This window comes from Neolamprologus multifasciatus, chromosome 5 (genome assembly GCF_963576455.1).
Source record: "Neolamprologus multifasciatus chromosome 5, fNeoMul1.2, whole genome shotgun sequence".
In the NCBI taxonomy this organism is placed as follows: Eukaryota; Metazoa; Chordata; class Actinopteri; order Cichliformes; family Cichlidae; genus Neolamprologus; species Neolamprologus multifasciatus.
In genome coordinates, this window is record NC_140443.1 from 28338863 (window position 1) to 28357112 (window position 18250).

The 18250-nt window shown below is 41.6% G+C and overlaps 1 protein-coding gene across 1 annotated transcript in view; it reads right to left on the reverse strand.

The window, feature by feature from the left end:
• Window positions 1–536: 536 nt before the first annotated feature.
• The window catches only part of suclg2 (succinate-CoA ligase GDP-forming subunit beta), a 101448-nt gene continuing 83734 nt past the window's right edge, over window positions 537–18250 (reverse strand). Inside the window, exons 10-11 of the mRNA XM_085158706.1 lie at window positions 10546–10666; window positions 537–1414 (exon numbers count right to left, since the gene is read on the reverse strand). Of these exons, the coding sequence (XP_085014832.1) occupies window positions 1302–1414; window positions 10546–10666 (234 nt within the window). The 3' untranslated portion in view covers window positions 537–1301. The remainder of the gene's footprint in view (window positions 1415–10545; window positions 10667–18250) is intronic.

Sequence of the window (18250 nt, forward strand, 5' to 3'; positions counted from 1 at the left end):
GAAAATATATGGTAGAAATCTTAAGAAACATAATATCTTTAGACAACTGACACTTCAACACAAAGATGAGCTTTGGCCTCTGGATAGCTTAACCCCTTAATCCCTACTGTGTCATATTTGATACATGAGTTTTTGAGATGTCTACATCTGTGACATCCTCCTGAAAAGAAAAAGGGAGATCTATTACAAGAATGAAAAACCTGCTTATATTAAAACTTTTCACTATAAATTACATCTAATTCTTTTTTCCCCCTGTTGGGAAAAAAAAGACTTGCCCATTGAAGAAGCAGCTTGATTTACTTGAAAAACATTTGCAAAATATGTGCTCATGCAGTTAATAGTGTTAAGAAAACTGCAAACTGCTGAGGATCTGCTCTCCTCACTGACATCACATTCATTCTGGGAGTGTGCTTCCTTCAGAAATACCCGGGAAATTCAGCAGAATTTCTTTTTCCGTCTTATTTTCCACCTTCTGCCAGTTTTTCCTCCATCAGGATACTCCGATATGGGCCGCACAAATTCAACACACTAAAGTGTAGTTTTTAAAACATTTTTTGTTTAATGTCACAAATTGCATTTTCTCATTGTATTTCAGACATCCTGTCAACATCCATTCATGATTATAAAAAAGTACAATTGTTTGTTTTTAATTATTCATTTTCTCGACACCTATGATGCCTCATTAGCTTTCATTGGACAGGCACAGATTACAGCAGATAATGGACGTCTCATAGTAGCACTTTATAAATAAGACATGATGCACAAATTCAGAGTGAGTACACCATCTACTTCATTTGAAACACAGACGAGGCTTGGTAACCAACGTGGACGAAGTACGAAAGTGTTTACTGCTTCCATTCATCTCCGTTTCAGCAAGTACCACTGAATGATATCACAGCTTATGAATGGTGTGCGATAACATGGCAACAACTCAGTGGATGCCATGGCTGGATGTGAAGATGGAAAATGTCTTTCCCACTTCATATTTTGCTGAAAAATAAAGACAAGAAAGCTAATGGAATGGACAAAGTGTCAATATGTTAGCCTGAATATGTCAGTGGTTCTTCCTAACTAATGCACATTTTAATGATTAAAGAAACGGCAGGTGATCTGATCTGCAGAGAGGAAACCAGTGTAATGGCAGAATCCTGTAAGTGCTTGTGATCTGGATCTCAGTTGGCAATCAAAGTGAGAAATGCACGCAAAGACTCGCAAAGACTCAAGGTTTTGGAGGTCTGCATGTGGAAGAAAAGGCTGATGGTGCTGTGCTGAGGCTGGAATGAGACGTCCTGCAGGATTCTCTATTTCTTGATGGCTGCCACCGCTTTCTTGGCGGCATCATCCAGGTCATCTGCTGCCAAGATGGGCAGGCCGCTCTCGGTCAGAATCCTTTTAGCCTCGTGGACGTTGGTCCCTGAAAAAGGGCAAAAAAAGGGAAGAAATCCCCCCCCAAAAAACAGTGTTACAACAGGTGACAACCAACATTAGAAAAATGGCTAAACAAGGGTGAACCTGATCTGCCATCTGCATGGATGTTAAAAACCACACTGTGTGAAAGACGAAGAGTTCCTCTGGAGGAATCAATCCACACAGGCAGATGGAGTCATGGGTCAATGGTGGCACATGCAACTGCTGATCCGAACGTTGTAGAGTGTGAACAACGGGCAAAAGGGCAATTTGTGTGTGTGCGTGTGTGTGTGTCAGCTCCCCCGGCTGTAGCGAGGTCAGGGGTAGCAGGTGCTGGGTGATACGGTGATGCCTGTGCCCCCAGTAGGCCCGCAACCAACCAGAGCGAGAGAAAGAGGAAGACACTCGGAGATACTCTGTGCAACCCCGAGGCTCTACGCACTGAGCTGGCTGCCTCCCAGCACTGCACACCGCTCGGCCAAATGTAAGCCTGACAAGCCTGTCACAACACAGGGCAGGGGGCGCCTCAGCGGACGGAGGGACGCAGGAAGGGGAGTGGATGAGAGCAAGAGAGAGGGAGTGAATGAGGTGGTGGTGCTGCTGGGGCAGCAGAGCAAAAGGTCAAATGAAGCAAAATTGGCCCCTCGCAGCTAAAAACAACAAAAGCCAGCTGTTTATGTGGCATTTACTGATTCGACACATGAAGAACAAAAACTGAATCTGTCTGATGTGCCATCAAAGACTCAGCACACTGCTGAAACATTTAATTATCTTTTTTCCCCCCGAACTACTTACATTTGTTTGTTTTTCTTAATCAGATTTCAGATCTCATTTATTACATTTTGAGTGGACGCACCTCTCTGTGTCCGTGCTGAACACTTCAACCGACGATCACTCCCGTCGGATCTTTTCTTACTTCAAATTCAAACCAATGAAAAGCTCAAGTTATGCTGTGTTATTCAGACAAACAACACATTTGAAAAAGTCTCTAAAAAAGGTTCTGGAAAAACACTTTATAGTGACTTTACACGTTACGTTTACTGTATATGGACAAAGGGTGTGTTGAGATTCTCTGTATATTAGTGTCTCCCTGTATTCGCCCGGGTGTTAAACGAGTCGATGTGCGAGTGTTTGTGCATGCTCAGACGCTCACAGGTTGACCTTCGCTCTCGTGGCTGCCGTGTAATTAAGACTGCATGATATGTGAATTCTCCGGAGGCCCGGCCACCCTGATCAATAGACCTTTCATGAGGAATTCTATTACCAGTGCCACTTAACGCCTAATATTTCATCTCTTTTGTCCAGCCGTATAATAAGTCATTCCAAACACATTTCTGCAGGCTCGCACTCCAAACAATCAATTCGGCAATGCAATTAATTAGAATAAGAGCAGGAAGAGCTCTTGCTCTGCTGCATAAACAGGGGATCGGATGTCTCAAGTCGTTTTCACATCAAACAGCGGATATTCTCCGCGCGACTGTGTGCGTCTCGATTCGGACACGCAGTACTGTATGCTTTACATTCAACAGGCTAATCCGCAAACTTCACTGAGATTGATGGATCTATGCTTCTGTACTGACAGGTTTATCTGTCACAAGATTAAAACAAAGCTGCAGCACAACAAAGTTCAAACGACACAAGATAAAACTGACGAAAGTGGAAGCAGCCATATGGGCCCCCAGCAAATACATAATGCAGCAGGTATTCTGAAAGACAAATATGCCTATGGAAAGTGTATACAGGAACAAAAAGTAAACATGCATTTTTTTCTCCCCAAGCTAATACATATTCATGACCAGCAGGAGTATTCAGTGTATTATTTAGATTGTGCAGCATCTGTGTGTTACTCAGGTCATGTGTGGTGGAAGAATCACACGTCGTGTTGGAGTCGTGCATTTGTGTGCATTCTGCACAAGTATGGGTGAGAGCTGACTGCAGTTCTACTGTGAGCAGTAGGGAGCACTGATAGCTCACGCCAGCAGCATCAGCAAGGGCTGAGCTCAGCTGGATACAGAATTACTAAGGCATGTGTGGAGTATGTGTGTGAGTGTAGGGTATAACTGGAGAATGGGGATATGTGTGTGTTCACCTGCAGCCACTAGGTGCTGCCAGAGACCTACTCACAGTCTGGAGAGGGCATCAACGCACACAGTCAGCATGCACAAATAACCAAAGCAAGATGATTGTTTTAAATGACTTTCTATATGATTAAATATAAGAAATGAACATTAGAGAAGGCAAAAATATAGATTTCTGCAGAAATTCATCACAACACGTATTCTGCAGACCTCGATCATCAGTCCAACTGACCTGTTAATTACTGAGAAATGTCACAGAACACTAACTTGCTAGTCTGAACTTTTTTCTTTATTAACAATCAACTCCTGAAAATTCAATCAAACCTTAATTCACTTTTCAAAAGTGCTCAATCCAATCAAAAACCGACAACCCCCCCCCCCCCCCCCCCCAATTTAATTAGGTTCAATCCAACTTTATTTATATAGCACCAAATCATAACCACAGTGGCCTCCAGGCGCTTTATAATGTAATTTAAAGACCTTACAGTAATACAGAGAAAACCCCAACAACCAGACAACCCCTTAGAGGAAGAAGGTTGTGACAGTGGGAAGGAAAAACTCCCTTTTAACAGGAAGAAACCTGGCAGGCTCAGGGAGGGGCAGCCATCTGCCATGACTAGGTTGGGCTAAGGGGAGAAAGACCACACCAATGAGTGCGGAGGAAAGCCTGAGATTAATAATAACCAACGACTAAATACAGAGTAGTTTATGAACACACGCAGTGAAAGGAGGCGAGTGAAGAAAAAAACCCACGCTCATCATGGGAATCCCCCAGTAGCCTAGGCCTATTGCAGAGTAACTTAAGGAGGATTCAGGGTCACCTGATCCAGCCCTCCCTATATGTTTGATCAAAAGGGAAAGTTTTAAGCCTAATCTTAACACTATATAATCCATAATCCAAACTGGGAGCTGATTCTACAGAAGAGAAGCCTAAAAAACTGAACACTCTGCCTCCCATTCTGCTTGTAAATATCCTAGAAACTGCAAATAAACCCGCAGTCTGAGACTAAAGTGCTCTAATGGGGCAAAATGGTACTGTGAGGTCTTTAATATAAGATGGGACCTGATTATTCAAGACCTTGGACGTGAAGAGAAGGATTTTAAATTAGATTCAGCATTTAACAAAGAAAACAACATAAGAGCATTCAGCAGGTGGCAAGCATCACAACACAACATTTTCACATCTATATGGCAATTAACTAGCGTACCTGTGACTACTGTGAAAAATGACACTTTAACGTGTGACTTACAGGCCACTAGGCTTCAGTGGGATAATAAGGGTTGGGGCTGTGCCAAAGATTTGTGCTGGAGGAGCTTTCTTGATGCTGCAAATTCTACATTTGTGAGCAGCTCTGTCCTAACAAGCTGTGCTTAGCGTTGCTGTCATCTGAGAGAAGGACACGTTGCTGTAGAGTCACACATACAAAGAAAGTCTGAAGCTGTAAAGGTTCCTTATATGTCAAGGACACGATAAAGACTGTTTCCTTAGCAGGAGAAGATAAGGGAAACAAAAAGATGTAGAGCTTGATAAATGAACTCTTTCGCCTGCTGTTGGTAAAATCTTTGCCACAACAAAAAATGGAAACCCCTTCACCTTCTCTCACAGTCAAGCCAACCGGTTAATTAATCATGTGGTGACTGAGTGATTGTCAGTGTAAGGCTGTGTGTGTGTCTGGATATTTCTTTTCCCCTTTAAATATCATAATTGTCATTAATACATGGCAATTAGACGGGCAGCTTCAGCAAGACTGTCCGCTGACAGTTTTTCTTCAGGTTTCCTGAGTTGGTGGCTTGTCTGCACTGCTGGTGAGTTATGGTTTGCTTCACACTAGAAAGTGATTAGTTCCCCACGTAATAATCTCCTGGCTGTCAATGAGAGCTTTTGATGTGTCACACTAACATAATTCCCACCATTTGTCAGCTGTCTGAAGGTACTGGGGTACGCTGTAAAAGAAGTTCTTAGAGGATTTATTTATTTATTTAAATTAGACACAAGCTCAGTACAAATAAAGCAAATAATTATGTATGTAAACTGTATGTATGTAAGTGCAGTTGTCAGGAAATCTCATGGCAAACCAAAAGTTAACATTTTAGTCTGTTTTTGTTTCGTGCCACTGTCCTAACGTACATTATAATCTGTATCATTAACTTTTTGTGTTGGGAATCTGCATAAATGTCACAATGCTACAGTCCAGTAACTCACTTAGTAAAAGCAGTTTAAAACAAAGAAGGGCGCTCTGCCTCAAGACCAGCCAGATGAACCACAGGCAGCTGATATATACACCCTCCCCCCAAAAGAAACCTATTTAACTGACTGCATGTTGTCATACTCACTCGACTCTTAACCCAGCCCCAACCAGACAGTCTACATCAGGGGTCGGCGATCCTGGGCACGCGTGCCACAGTTGGCACGCGAAGGGTTAACTGATGGCACGACCATAGCTGGACTGGCCATCGGGCATACCGGGCATTTGCTCGGTGGCCCGATGATTTTTTTTTTTGTAACGGTATAAACAATGAAAGGTGGTGGGGATTGGCCAGATGTGGCCAGTGTGTAAAAATAACTCAGTTGTTTGGTGGTGGCTATGGCGGAGCTTCCACAGATTCAGTAACATTAGCAAGTGGTGGAGGCCAGCAGGTGGATGAGGGAAAGGGGAGGCAGGAGGAGGAGAGACCCGAGGCGGCCGCCGGTCCGAGTGTCAGGTGAACTGACCTTCAGGTAAGAAGTTATGACCTGCAGTCTGAGTCGGATATAAACCAAGTTTAGGTGGAGTTTATTTTCGTTGTGCTGACTTTTTACAGTCAGTTACAATAACTCGTACTGCGTGCTAGCTAGCATGACGGAGTTTTTATACAGCTGGGTGGATGCTATGATGTTACTGATAGTGTACTTTACTTTGTTCATAAGGTTAGTTAGTAGAGTTGCCAACCGTCCCGTAAAAAGACGGAATCGTCCCGCATTCAGAGAAAATATTACGCGTTTCGTATTGAGCTGAAAGTTTGTCCTGTACTTCAGCTAGAATGGAAAAAGACACAAAGCTGGAGTTATTCTGTCGTTACGCTGCACAGCTGCCTCTTCTTCTCTCATTCTCTCCCCTCCCTCTCCTGTTGCTACTTTAATCATGAAACTGATCAATGATCAGCTGATCGGCTTTTCTCTCATGTTTGTTTATCGCCCACTTTGCGCCAGAAAGAAGAAACCAGCGGATGTCGCGCTAAACAACAGCAGCATGTTTAAGCTTGATCAGCTGTTGTTAGAATTTATTTAATATTAATTTCTAGTATCAGCTGATGTTTGCTGGAGCCACAGCTGTAAAGCTGCTGGTCATGATATTGGTTTGGTTATCTTGTGAGAGGGAAACATGAAGATGACACCAGGAGATGTCCTTACTGAATCATCAGAGCTGAACAGGTGATGGAGAAACAGGTTTACCTTTTAGGTGACAAGAATGAGTTGAAGGGAAGTTATAAACTGTTTCTAAGAGACAAATAACACCAGGATCTTTTTCTACGTAGCTGACAGCTGGTAACTGTGCAGGGGTGGGTCTAGCAAAGTTTTGCCAGGGGGCCAGGTAGGGCATTAACAGGGAAAGGGTGGCACAAAGAAATACTTTCTTATTCTCATTCAAATGTCTGGCTGTTATTAAATAATCATCTGAAGCTTACAACCAAAGTTTTTATCTGATGTAAAATGTATAGAAATCATGCATATACCAACAAGACTGTACATCTCTGTCACAACAGCATTTGTTTTCATTCAAAGGCTTTATGGCTTTAATACCTGGTGGGCCGGTCTCTAGTCAAAATGCCCGGGCTGTTTTTCTGTCCCAGTCCAGCCCTGGGCACGACACACAGTGAATTAATCTGAGAAGGTGCATCAAAAAATAAATGGCCGTGCCAGTGGTGCTTTCAGGTGTATAGACCAATGTTTTATTTTCTGATCAAACCAGAAATCTTTAATGAGCAGCTAGATTTGTCTCACATTAACTGGCTGAGTTGATGCCAGTTAATGCGACATCGAAGTAGCTGGAATCCACAGCTGTGCGTGTTCATGGAGCTTGCATTTTCACCTGCTGGACATCACTACCTGACAAGTTTAACTGTCTTCAGAACATTGCAGAGGCCTTATTGACAGTATTTGGCTCTACATATCTGTGTGAGGAGATTTTCTCTCACATGAGTGTCCTCAGGTAGCCGTCTGAATGCTGGACACTCAGAGACCTGTGTCTCTGAGTGGGAGACCAGAGATCACATTAACATGTGTGTCTCTGTATTAACAAACATGCCATATTGGCTTAGTTTATTTTTCTTATCATTGTTGTGAGGAGACCATAAATAGCATTTGTACTTTCTGTTGTACAGTTCATTTGCTGTTATGGATAAAAAGTGTCGTTTTTTGTTTCAAAATAGCTGATAACTATTCGCTGATAGCTGCCAACATCTGCAAACAAATATAATTCTATAAAGTGGGTCTATATATTGTGTAACTGTTCATATAGAGCGTTATTAAATTTATTGCTAATGCAATCATATGGCACACTGACTTCTGAGGAAATTTTAAATGGCACTCGCCATCAGAAAGGTTGCCGACCCCTGGTCTACATGATTAAAACAAACATAAACACATTACATTTTTTATTCAGTTTTTTGTATTATCTGTTATTTAAGAGCAGCTTACTGCAGCACCAGATTTCATGTTTTCATCTGTGCTAACTCTAACAGAGAGCCTTACGGTATTAGTATCTTAACACTGTGTTCCCTATTTGCATACTTGTATAACGTGCATGACATTCATTCTCATGATTTAATCAATTCTTGTCAGATTCTTTGTGAGAGGCAAATAGCGAGATTTACACTATGTGAGGGTAAGTTAATAGCTATTTTTAAAAAGCACTACAAAAAATGAAAAAATGTGTAATATATGTGAAATCAAAGACAGAACCCCCCCAAATCAACCAGTGTGTGAATGTATATTACTCTATATTTATGTATGTGGATATGCATATAGCTGCAGCAGCTATTTTAGCTATAATGATGCTGTCAGGACTGATGTTGAAATCTCATCCATTGACACAGGGCCTCAAATCTTGTTTCAACTATATATGAGGAAAAGCTCAAGCAGAACATGCTCCACTCTTTGACAGAGAGTTGGGGGACACCTCAGAACAGAGTTAAATGAATGTAGTCACCTTTTTTCTGGATGCCAAAGGTTTTTTAAGAGGCAGACAAACCTGCAGAGAAACACAGGATCACCATGCGCACACTGTAGCCAAAGAGGGCAGTACAGCACCTCCTTAGGTATCGCTTCCTTTCTATACCTTCAATAACGACAGTGTGTCTGCGTGTTCTCTGCTCAGTTTTCACCAGATGAGTCTAAGTGCTAGCGATGATAATTACAGACTGTTTTAGATCAACTCAATCAGCCCACATCAAACACTTCATGCATACTCTATCAACTAACACAACTCTATCAGGAACTAGACCACATGGCCTCTCTTCCCCACATATGGGAGCACATAATTCTCTGCCAGTGCAATCAACCCTGGCTCTTTAGGGCCTTGCCAATTAAAAGTGTGCCTGTTAATCCATTCTGATCCTGTTGAAGAACGTTGGGCCGTTTTCACTGCCCGGCAGTCAGCCTAGCAAGCTGAGCTGATTGATTCAGAGCCAATCCTCTCCGCAAGACTGCAGCCCAGGATGTAATGACCCACAACTAAGGCTTGGATTAGGCCTCGGTCAGAGTGACGTGTTTGGACCATCCGGCATCCACCAGAAGTGACTTTCTGGACTGTCTGAGAGTCATGTTGAATTATGGCTACTATCAGAAATGTGTGGTGGATAATTAATGATCCGTGCAGATTGCCAGTCTAGTTCGTTCTGTAGTTGTGTATTCTAAAGAGACAAATGTGCATCTTGAACTTGGGGTGTTTGAACTGCAGTCAACAATATTATTTTTGGTTCAGACCCAAAGTTTTTTCAGCCATGGGGTAGATTTACATACCTGCATGACATTTTTATTCGACTTTAGGGGAAAGTAGTGGAAATGACAGTTAAGAGTAAAATTCTCACACTACATCGTGCTCTAAACAACCATGCCCTCACTACTGCACAGCACCTCGACACACAGTTGGCTTCTAGAAACAGCTTACACGCCCTGACCTACAAATAGCAGATTGTGTGCAGACATACAGCATGAAATCCTAAGCGCTAACACACACACACACACACACACACTCTCCCCTGCTCTGTGCTCTGGACACACCACTCAGCAGGATCTTGACAATTAAGCTAACCACCAACTGGCCCTATGCCTCTGAGTCACCACTGCCATTCCCCCCACACACACACACACTCGGGCAAACACACACAGCTGAGCAGGTTTTATTAGCATATAGAGGTGAAAGGTGAGCCAATCAGTGCCGTCTCTACAGTTATTCTGGCTGCTGCTAATGACAGGTGCAGCAGAATGTGACATCTATGAGAAATGCACTGCTGTTCTTTCTGGGACACTGGGCCACAATGAAGATGGATATGCTCCTGAGAGTACAGCAGCAATAATACAATGGCTCCAAAGTTTAAAACTAGGTGGGGAATGAGTTTCTTTGTACCTTTGAAATTGAAAATATTCATAAAACGATACTGCAAGCTATATTCTCAGTCCATATAAACTCGAACCAGCTGTACCCTGAGCAAAGGAGACTTTAGGTATAGTTCAAGAAAAATAAAACTTACTGACATATATGTAAAAGCAAGACAAAAAGAACTTGTGTTTACATGATGATGATGTTACTCATGCGCCAGGTCAAGGTGAACAAACTGTGACGAGGGACACAGCTGTGAACCTAGTTGCATGTTATAGCGTATTAACCGCCAATCATTAAATGCTCATTAATGTGAAATTCTTTTGCTGGAGGCTAGATGTGCCTAAGAGAAATGATGCGGTCTGTTTGGTTTAACTGGAAGTGCCAACTGCCGATGACTTACTAACAGCGTCAGAGAGGCAAAACAAAAACTTTTGTGCATGTGTTCCAGTGTGGGTGAGTGTCAAGTGCCGTTTTACCTTCCAGCCTGACCACCAGCGGCACTTTGAGCTCCAGCTCTCGGCAAGCTTTGGTGATGCCATTGGCAATGATGGCACAATTAACAATGCCCCCAAAGATGTTGACCAGGATGGCTTCAACCTGTGAAAGAAGACAATAGACAAAAAAGAATTAACCCAACAATAAACAGCAAGTGAAATGAAATAAGATAAAGGCAAGTTTCAGCTGTACCATCTTCGTGCAATAGCAAGCAACAGCATTTAAACAAACAGCAGAGCATGTCTTGTTGGGAATCCTAGCGGCTTCATTCAGACATGTACTAAATAAGACATTTAATTATATCATTAAATTATAATGTCTTACTTATAAAGACAAAATAGAAATAATCTGGTCCTTAGCTGGTCTTAAAATGAAGCAACTCCAACCTCAGATAACAAAACATGACAAATTACTGCGTGTCAGTATTTATTTGTCAAAAACTGAGCTAAAATGCAAAAGCAGTACATGAAAAACCAAGAATTCCCTTATTGCTTCTATAGGAATAAAGAGAGTGAGTAGCTGCCAGGTCCTGCTAATTAAATGCACTTGATTAACTGATAATTAGTGAGTGTGAGCGCCTCTGAACAAGCAGAAGCTTTTGGCAGTTTGCTGGTCCAGAGCAGCAAAGGTGTGTGCAATGCTGAGGACAAAGAGATGTCAGCTGTGATCTTACAGACCACTGTTGCTGTCCATCAATGGGTTATTAAGGGTTATACAGCCATTTGCGAACAATTTTCAGTCCATCATTCCACACTGAGAAAGAGTATTCACAAGTGGAAAATGATCAAGACAGCAGCCAATCTTTCCAGGAGTGGATGTTCCAGCAAATTCACTGCAAGGCCAGGCTGTGCAGCGATCAGAGAAAGTGCAACAAAACCCAAGAGCGACATCTCAGACTCTACAAGCTGTTAAATGTTAAAGTTCACGACAGTACAATTAGAAAAAGCCTCTCACAAACCACAATTTTGGAACAATGAACCTCATTGAAACAATGTGTATGCACAAGTTTATGCACGAACTATGCATACACACATTTCAATGACGAAGGTCTGGCTGTCTTTGAAACTCTAAACAAGTTTTTTTCAAAGCTGAATAAAAATACTGCTAGTGCTGCAATTACTACTTTTACTAATACTAAGCCAGTTGGTTTAACATGCCTGTGTTGCACTAACAGATGCACAGTGTAAAGAACACATAAGCTGGTGTGCACATTTCATGAATCTGAAAATAATTTTGCATATGAACTTTTTGGTGCAGGGTAAGAATGTCCATGCAAACACTATTGAAAGAGACTCTAATGTCCTTTGGATAGATTGTTTTGTGAAACCCAAACATAGCGTATAAGCACAAACACCTCATACAATTCAATTCAATTCAATTTTATTTATATAGCGCCAAATCACAACAAATGTCGCCTCAAGGCGCTTCATAACTGCCATACCAACTGTCATAACTAGGGGTGGGTTTTGATAATCGATTTATCGATTAAAATCGATTCTGGCTTGGATAACGTGATATCATTCATTAAAATCCTGAATCGATTTTTTTAATATTAATTTATTTTGCCCGACACGCCAGAATCTCAGGTTAAACCTCACAAAATTTCAAGAACCACCAAACAGCTAAAACAGTAAATGAGAGCATGAACACGGATTCTGCACAAAGACGTAAACACAAAGCGCGGAGCCGCCGACGCATCAGAATCAGTGAGATGTCGCCTTTCTCACCCGACAGCACGGACACGGTCTGGACTGAAAGCTGACAGCTCGTTGATTCTGATGTTTCGACGGGTCCGAGCTTTGTGTTTACGCCCTTTTTGCGGTGATTCTAAAGATGTTAGTTTTATCTCTCCAAACATTATTGACCGAACCAGCAGCAAAAGAAGATCCAAACTACGCTTCACAAAAACATCGTCATGAATTCCATCTGACTTTTGCTGTTTTGCTTCCACCACACTTCATGCACAGCTCTCTCTCTCTCTCTCTCTCTCTCTCTCTCTCTGTATACTTCAAGAACAGTTTCCCGTCTAAAAATCTGTTTTCTGCATTATTCGCTTGCTTGTTACGCACAAGACTACCGTTGTTTACAGCGCTGTCAGCCGCTGTTTTTTTTCCCTTTTACTTACTTCCGAAAAGAAAGACTAATTTCTGCTGTTAGCTGTGTCTCTAATAAAACCGCTGTAACGTCAGAGGTAATGTTCATAAGTTGATTAATGGTTTTCTTTCATTTTTGATGTACTGCAGAATATTTTTATAAAATCCCAGGCCAGGAAAATCACCTTCATATTTTTCTGTGTTTTATCTTCAGCTACTTTGACACAAAAGCATCTGCTGTGATGCTCACACCTTTGATAAAGTCTTGCGAGTGTCAGCTTCCTTTTTATAGATACAAAAATATGTAAATGTACTGATCTGAATTATAATATTTCTAACTGTCTGAGGCAAAATTTCCTAGATTTAAATCGAATCGAATCGAATCGAATCGATTCGGGACCTTGTGAATCGGAATCGAATCAATTCTAGAAATCAGTGACGATACCCAGCCCTAGTCATAACAACGGTGATGGTTTGGGTTTGATTCACAGCCACAGGGCCTGGGAACCGTGCAGCCTTCGAGTCGACCATGAACTCCTCTGTATACCAAAGTACTCGAGAGTCAAACATGAGACAGTCTGTCTGCCAACCATCATTGATCCCAACCACAGCAACAAATCTACAACAGAATAACTAAAACAGGAAAGAATTAAGTAGGTGCGCTTGCTCAAAGTTCAGACCTCAACCTGACTGAAAAACTGCAGTGGGACCTTAAGAGAGCTGTGCATAAGCAAACACTCTGAACTGAAGTAATGTTGCAAAGAAGAGGGGATGAAATTCCTCAACAATGATGTGACAAACTGGTAAAGTCTTGCTTTTTGATTAATAAAAATGTCCTACGTGGAGTACACAGTATTGTACGCAACATGGCCAATCCTCTCAGTGTCTCAGGGGTAATTTATCACGATTATTTTTCTTGCTGGTAAGTTTTCATTGGGGTGAAGACTTTACTGTAAAGTTGTAGGGCAAAGTGAAAAAGGCAAAGTCACGCAGAGATATACAGAGTGTATCTTTGCACTCTGCTGGCAGTGAAAGGTGGAAGAAGTGTGAAGTTCACACTTTGTCAGGTGTGCATAAAAACACATTTTGTTCCAAAAAGGAGCAGCTTTGTCTGTTCTGTCAGCACGGGCAGACTAAGACAGCGAGACAGTGTCAAAAGTGTGTCTCATGACAAAAGGCTGTTGTGTTTGGCTGTTTAGGGCACGATACAGCAGTGTGTGTTACTGAACTAGGATAATCTTGTTTGAGCCTCTGTGGAAAGGGTTATGTAAATGATATATGGATATATATGTTGTACCTTTATAGAAAAGTGTCCAGTTTGTGCATTACAACACATCAGTGACCTGTTCAGATGCTGTCAGGTTATTGGAAAGTGACTTAACATCCCATCATCTTTACCAGAGCACAGCTGCCCTAAAATATCGATGAAGACACGCTCAACTTTCTTACAAAACAAGCACAAAAGTGATATCACCAAATAGAGAAGCATTGCAGCTTGTATGTGTGTGTGTTTGCATGTGTGTGTGATTACACACTGACAATCTAGCACTTGGTAATTACCCTAGCTAGCTCAGTGGAAAAGTAGACTGAGAGCACACAGGATTAATCCTCCATGTTTGTTTATAATCACTGCTAATCTGTTAGCAGCGATTTGGATGAGCAGCTTGTGGGTGTGTGTTCGTGTGCTTGTGTGTGCGTGCCTGTTGTGCATGTGTATGTTGTCAGTGTGTGGTAATGATGTTTACGTGTAGAGAAGATCAAGGACTTGGATAGCTATCAGAGTGTCGCCATGGCATTGTCCTCTATATGCTATCCAAATGAGCATCTCCGTACGAACAGCGGAGAATACACAAGACCAGGAGAGCGCTCCCGAACAAACACAAACATAGGCAGGACTATAAAAACTCATTTACCACGCAAAGACACCGAGAAAGAGGCTCGATTCACACCGAGAGCCATTTTGTGCTGATTAAGTGCATCGCACAGGGAATTCGCCCTGAAATGCAAAAACAAACAAACAAGAGGAAGAGGCAGGGAATCGATCGTCTCAAACTTGAAAATAACAGTTTGATGTTTCAATAAAACGCAAAGGTGATAAAATGAAACACGGACTCCTGATTAGAGAGTAATGCTGTATGATGAGGAGCTTTATGGAAAATTATGGACGGGGTAGAGGCAGTTTGAATTATGTGTGCTGTAGTTTTTGACTCCAATGAAGTCACAATCTCAGTCTACGGCAAAGCTGACGATACACTCTAAACAATGATAACTGTGCCACTCAGCAGCTTTAGGTACTTCTAGTACTTCATCTCTCCCTGTTATAATATTCCCATCATTTAAACAGTAACAAACTAAATGCATTTTATTAAGATAATATTTACAAGCACACTTGCTCATCCTTTCCCAGAATTACAAACTGCTCAAAATGGAAAGCACATTTTCACTTTTATAATCTAATTTTATAGTCTAATTTCATTATTGTAAATTAATCTTACAATTCTTTTATGTTACCCATATCTGCAAAATGCTGCAAAATAACCTCCAAATGCTAAAAAAGAAAAGACTGCTGCAACAAAGGCTGCGCTTTCTGCTTTAAGGCACGGCTTTGAAAGAAAAAAAATCTGTAAAAAGGAAAGCTATTATATGTCATTACATATACGTATCCATATTTTCCTCATGTGAAGCTGAAACGGAAAAGGAAGGAGAGGAGGGCGTTTTATTTCCGCATTTTTCTGTCTTTTTATTTATTTTATGTTCACTTTGTACTTTGCACCATGAATAGTTTGAAAAGTCAATATAATGTTAAAAAAATTCTACCTATTGTAAAACATCTAAAGGAGAAGCTTTGAATCATCCCTGCTGTTCATTACTTCCTATGTTTACGACTGACATCACTGCACAATCATGAATCTGCTCCACCACACATTGTATGACCTGTGTGTTTGCAATAATGGGTCTGCAGGGGAAGGACCACATATAGGTCAATGTGGAAGTGAAATACGGGTAAATTTACATACATTTTAAAGGAAACATATGCAATATATTAGCAATAACATTTACTCACTCGTTACCATCAAAGACAAAGACTCACTGGCAGCTCCATGTCCATGCTTGTCTATATTTTTTCCTCTTATTTGCCATATACACACTACATCCTGCCTTAAGGCACAAGTATGAAAGTGTGTGTTTTTACATTACCCCGTGCAGGTGTGGCAAACAACAGGCAACAACAACAACTGGATATTATCCACAGAAAACATAATCAACCAAATTATAATGCTCGAGTCGATGCACGCACCCAATTTTTATCCTGACCGCCAGCAACGTACAATAGATGAAAAATAAATAAATAAAATGCATAAACAGAGCTTTAAAGAAAGATCAGATGTGGAGAAAGGAGGGAAGATAATCATTGGAGTTGTTTGTATTACCAGTGAGCAAACAATGCTCGTATCATCGGCCATGACTTCGCATGCACAGTGCAGTGCGTTAACAATGTATCGCATTTAATGTGACAGTTTTGTTAGAGTGCTCCTCGCGTTACACAGCTGACACTGAACAACAGCAAAATGGGGCACCGATTTACGATAACAGTGCGTTTCTTTATGTCTGGTGGCTCAAGCTGCACATATTGTATCACAGTTGTTTAGTGTCGCAAACACACACACACCCTCCATTATATGGAGTCCCACTTGGGGGCAGCAGAGATTTAGACGCCTTTTGCAGCTTCACTAGAGAAGCCTCTATTCTCACCCCATCCACAGCCCATTTTTCAACTCTGTCTCTGTGGGGATGAACCATATTTCTTCCATTCATGCATCTCCTATTGACACCCATGTATATTAATGATATATAAGGCATGATTTATGTTGCTGGCCACAAAAGTAAATGCAGTTTATAGAAATATGGATGTGGCGAGGAATAAGTTGCACTTTGCTGAAAGTTCGTTTTATTTTTTTCCCTTCTTCTCCCGTTTCGTTTTATGACAATGTGTACATCCCAAAGGAGCACCTCGTACAAAGAGACAAATAAGCAGACATTTGATATAAATGTTCTTCAGCTGCTATATGTTCCAAGCAGAGATCGCAGATATACGTTAAATACAGAACCGTGCGGCAGGAGGGAACAAGGCAGCGACGGCAGTTCTAACTATTCATTTTTCTAAAGATATTCTGCCCTGGAATGAGTCACTCGGTTCCAAAATGAATAATATGGTGAGGTCAAGCGTACTGTTCCTTTGTGGTGGAATGAAAACGGCACATTAGGTATGAATTACTTTGCTTCTCCGCAGGTTAGTGGGGTTAAAATGCAACAACAGGGGGAAAAAAAAAAAGAATGGGAGCCAAATTTAGTGCCAGGCCCATTTGTTTGATGTCCTGTGCAATCAAACGACTAACTCCCCTGCACCACGTATCCTTTCAGCATCTCAGAAATCCAGATTTCAAGGTGTGAAATAGCGCTGTGCCCCTCAATCCGCCTCAAACCTTCAACATCACATTTCTGTACTTCTGCAACAGACGGTAAAACGCTACAGTCTCTTTCCTTAAAGGCAATCATTTCAGGTGAGCAAAGTTGGCAGCGGGGTGGATTTCTTTCATCAGAGCTCAGCATAAAGGCATCAGGTATAATGTGCCAGCTCACTCTTTTAGAGGATCTTTGTGTGTTCTTTCAGGCAGAGTTGAAGCATGAGCTGTTGTCTTCTACCTGGTGCCGCTGAAATGATTCAAATTTTAGAAAATAGGATCATTGCTGCCGGCATTGAGATACTCTGCCAAGGTTTTTTTTGCGTCAAAGTCAAAAAAAGGGGGCCTTCACAGGAGAAACAGGCTTTTCTGCCTGCTATTATACACCCCACTAACTGCATTTAGGACAAGAAAGCTATAACTCAGACAATTCATCATGCTGATGTGGACCTTCATTGTAGTCTTGCTGTCTGAGCTTTTTATGAAACATATGTTGAATATATGTCTGGGAAAAAACCCCACTGTGTGTAATTATTATGGGCACAGATCTGGATCAGTATATACTGAAAACAGTCATCTGTACTGACTGAAAAATGAGGACAACTTTAGAAAGCACCATTCCATGTTGGGGATGTCTTGGTGCTCATTTCCATACACTGTTAAGTAGCAAACAAACATGATGTACTTTTCTCCTCCAAATTTTAGCCCAGAAGGGAATAAAGGCATTGTATTCCTTCTCATTCTGCGAGGCTCCTTGTCATGAGTTCTGCGTGCTGAATTATCACTCAAATACACATTTTTATGCCCATACCGCTGTTAAGCACCGCTAATCTCTCAGCAGGATAGAAGAGGGAAAGAATCTTGTTCCTTTTGTTACCAGCAAGCAAGATAGGAGTATTAAAAAAGGCAGGGATGGAGATGGGTGTGTGTCTCTCTGTGGCCTATTAAGGGCTATTGTTCTGTCTTATCTACTGAAGACAGCCTGTACTGTCACTGCCTGCTCTGGCAGGTCTTGTTTATTTGTTTTCGATCCACTGGGGGCCCAGTTCTTGGTCCTGGGGCCAGAGGTTAACATGTTCGGCTTCCAAATCAAGGTAGGCCTGCTGGCTCTAGTAAAACATCTTGGAATG